Consider the following 3,991-nt stretch of genomic DNA (forward strand, 5'->3'; position numbering starts at 1 on the left):
TCTCTCTCTCTCTCTCTCTCTCTCTCTCTCTCTCTCTCGTGTGAGTCATAGCCACACACGGCCAGCAGTGTATTCTAGCTATAAAACTTACCCCATTCATATTCAAATTTGTTGGCAACGCAGCGTGTTGTGATGTCGCACTTGCGGTCCTGACGTCACCAAGTCATTGTGGTTATGGGTGGTCTTAAAGCAATACCTGACCACACACTGTGCATCCATGCCTCTCATTGTAGCGCCATACAAGTACACATAAAAGCGTACTCAACGTGAGTAGAGTGGTGATGAATATCATTATTGTGTAATGGGTGTTTTCCTTCGTTCAATCAAACCATAATTCTGCCTAACCATAATTTACAATCAATTTCATATATTATATCTGAAAACTATCTTTGCACCATATGGGTTTCTCTGCGTATTTTCCAGCTCTTGTCCCCTTAAAAAGCTCTTCTTAATCAAGCACCCGGGGTTGGACTGGAGAGGGGGATAACATTGCCCACGCTGTGCTCTGACAGGAACGAGAAAGATTGGACACCTGTGCTCGAGCTTCAACGTGCAATCGTCTATTTTCCGACACCGGGATTTTAGAGCAGATCTTTGCTCTTCCTCCAAAAGCCAAACTGGTCACTCCACACTACTCTCTCCAGCTATCTGAAGCGGTGACCGGCAAAGTAACTAATGAATGCGTTCCCAACTACACCCCCTCGCCTCTCTCAGAGTCAGCAAATTGTCAGGCATCGTGGTGAAATCAGGCACTCGTCAAAATAATGAAATCAAAGGAACAGGCATTTTCCGCTCCTTGGGCAATTTTTACCACTTCTTTTTCTTTTCTTTTTTTGTTTTGTATCAACACCTTTTATGTCCATTAAAAACATTTCAGTGAAAATTTTACTGAAAAATGTTGATAAAAGGTACAGTTTCCAAGGACACTACAGCCGTGCAAGTCCCCAAACTTAGGCGACCATTTTCTCACCAATGCCTCGTATTTCAAGATAAATGGGTCCTTTTTTTTCATTAATGTAAGGTAAGTAAACTTACTTTAAAACGATACAAATACATGTAACTCCAAATGCCCCCCCCAAAAATTGACGAGCGCCTGATTCCACAGCGTCGTTACACATAAAGTCCTGCACCGCACGTCACGCGGCCCAGCAGGGTCCAGCGGGCAGCGCGGACGGTCGTGAAATGCCAGCTGCGAGTCCTTCCACGGTGCGGGTCGGCCCAGGAAAGGTAGCAACATTATTTGCAAGCCTCAAACAAGGGGGAAATGACAAGGCACGGGGGGAAACTGGCGTGAATATCTGAAACCTTGGGGGAGACCAGGCAAAAGGGGGGAAATCGATAGGACAAATAATCAACAACGTGATTAAAGGGGGACTGAACGTTTGAGTGGAGACGAGCCTGGTCCAACAAGTCAGCTGACAGTGGGGTAAAAAATAAACACGGCACGCTGGTGTACTGAGCATAAAAACGTGGGACGCCAGTGTACTGAGCATAAAGACACGAGACGCTAGTGTGCTGGCCACAAAAACATGGCAACCTTTACAGAGGGAAAAATCTCCTCTCCCTTCAAAAAGTGAGGTGTGTTCACAGTAAAAAAAAACACAATGGCTAAAAGGGCTGTGGCTTCCGTACCACTCCACAGAGCAAGGTCATTTGAGATGGCAGACTCATCTCCCGGAGGAAAAAAAGAGTATGAGCCTTCACTCATACATCGCGATACCTTTCCTCACGAGATGTTCCCATACAACTCTTTCAGATCAAAGTCTGGGAAAAATTATCAGTCACCACATTGCTAGGCGTGCTTTCTCACAGTAACTCTATGAATAACTCATTTCTGAAATAGGTGAGGTACGTTCCAAGGTACAAAACCGAAAGACGTCATAGTATTATTTTTTAGGTGTATATTTTTCGTCGGAAGGGCCTGCGCCTAAAGCTGAAAGTAGGCCGTGACCTGTTTCAGTGAAGAAATCCCTTGTGAAGGATTTCAACCAACACGTATTCAACCCAGACCAGCTGACTCCACTTTGTTGAGAACAATAAAAACTTTATCCTTCAGCTACCACATATTACCATGTACCAAGCTACAAAGTTTGTGCTCACGCTCGATAAAACATTTTCTTTCTGTATATTATACAACTTCGTCTTGCTTGCTTGTGCTGTAACACACATCCAATAGCACAGTAGGCTTTGAACCCACTACTACAGGGTTATGAACAACGTAACAGCCCCTGTAACAGCATTGTATATTGAACATTGTTTATGTTGCTACTTTCGTTGGGTTGATTCTAACTTGAAAAGAGGGTGAGGCAGGTAGTAAACCTAATGAAGAATAAAATATTTGCAGTAAATTTTTCCTATACCATTCAAACAAATACAGTAGTAACACACACAGATCGACAGGCAGAAAAGCAAATAGTAAGGGGGAGAAAGATGCATCCATTCTGCTGTGGCTTACCTCGAAAATATTGGACAACGTAAGTTCTTCCTCCGACGGTTCACCGTTCTCTATCAGCCCATTCACCCGTCGGCACGGGCGGCCGCGCTGTGAGGACCTCTCGCTGCAGCTCTCGTCTTCACTCATATATTCACTGTCTTCTCCAAAAACGCTTCCTTCCTCTTCCCCGTACTCCACCTCACACTCTTCAGCCCCCACCCCGGAGGAGTAGAGAGAGGAAGAGGAGGAGCTATCGAAGGAAGAGTTCACGATAGTGTCCTCGCTTCTGTACAACGCGGCGGTCTTGCGCGGCATGAGGTCATAGACGCCCATGTGCATCGGCGTGCTGAGCGGTCGAGAGGACAGCGAGGACTGACCGGACTCGACCCAGTCGCCGTGGGGCAGGATGCCGGCGCTCTTGCTGCGCTGTCGCTGGAGCAAGCGGTGACCCAACCCTACCGGCCCTGCTTCCTGGCCCTGCTGCGCGCTGGGGGGCGAGTCCGGCCGGGTGGAACCCCATGGATCCAGGTTGTCGTCTGGACGGTCGAAGAAGTTTTGTCCCATCTAAGAAGGAGACGTCGCAGGGGTCCACAGGCGGCCGTGGGTGATCAGCATGGGCTAATTAACAACTGTCTCAAACAAGACGTGCAAAGCAAAGTTTTCTCTTGCTGCAAAATAACCCAAAAAGTGTGGGGCGGAGCAATGTCTTAATAAGCTTTTATCAACAGAAGGTGAGTTTACTAAAAAAAAAAAACGAAAAACCTCAACGAAAAAAACACTTTACTGGCGAAACTTAAAACTCACTGATGGCGAGGTAGTGCTTATGATCAAAAGAAGCAAAACTGGAGGCCATAAAAATGCAATAGCATGCGCAGAGTTGTTCGTTGTCGTCCTGTTAGGTGAATATAACAGAATACGGGAACACGAGAAAGGTGCACATCAAAGTTTCAAGATGAGGTGGTCGAAATTTTCATCTCAAAACGGATATCCCCCTCACACGCAAGCATAATCCAAAAGCTCACTGAGCAAAGGTCTTAGTACAAAACTCAATGTTCAGAAGTCAAAGCAGTCACAGTCAGTACACTCCGAGGGAGATCGAAATAGCTCGAAGATAATCCATTTGTCATGTATCCTTTGCAGTGTCCTTAAAGAGAGTCAATATGTACCGAAAACGGTCTCACACTTAGTTCACGTCAAACAACGAGCCACAATGCATTATCCGCTGAAAGTTTCCAGTTGAAAACAGTATGCAGGCACACGTGTTCGAAAACATCATTTCTACCAGTCCGCGCTGAAATGCTTGAAGTCGGCGCTTTTCTTTGGCACTATTTCAACTAGTCAAATGAGCAAAACACCAGATGCAAGTAAGGCATTCAAGTCACTTATGGATCGAAACTTCCATCACACGCAGTGAAATCAAACCCTTAAGAAAAAGCAGTTGTTAATAAAATAAGATACGTGACGTGCATCAAGTGGCTATTAAATTATTTTTCTTACAAAAAAAGAAAAACGTGTAGAAGGAGGAAAGGGGGGAGAGAGAGAGAGAGAGAGAGAGAG

The 3,991-nt window shown here is 45.6% G+C and overlaps 1 protein-coding gene across 1 annotated transcript in view; it reads right to left on the minus strand.

Moving 5' to 3' along the window:
* Positions 1–3,991, minus strand: part of LOC101857599 — a gene marked incomplete at its 3' end in the record, with an annotated part of 55,333 nt that overhangs the window by 36,054 nt on the left and 15,288 nt on the right. Inside the window, 1 exon segment of the mRNA XM_035972383.1 lies at positions 2,456–3,857. Coding sequence (XP_035828276.1) covers positions 2,456–2,998 — 543 coding nt within the window.

The sequence above is a fragment of the Aplysia californica genome, unplaced genomic scaffold (genome assembly GCF_000002075.1).
Source record: "Aplysia californica isolate F4 #8 unplaced genomic scaffold, AplCal3.0 scaffold00673, whole genome shotgun sequence".
Lineage (NCBI taxonomy): Eukaryota > Metazoa > Mollusca > Gastropoda > Aplysiida > Aplysiidae > Aplysia > Aplysia californica.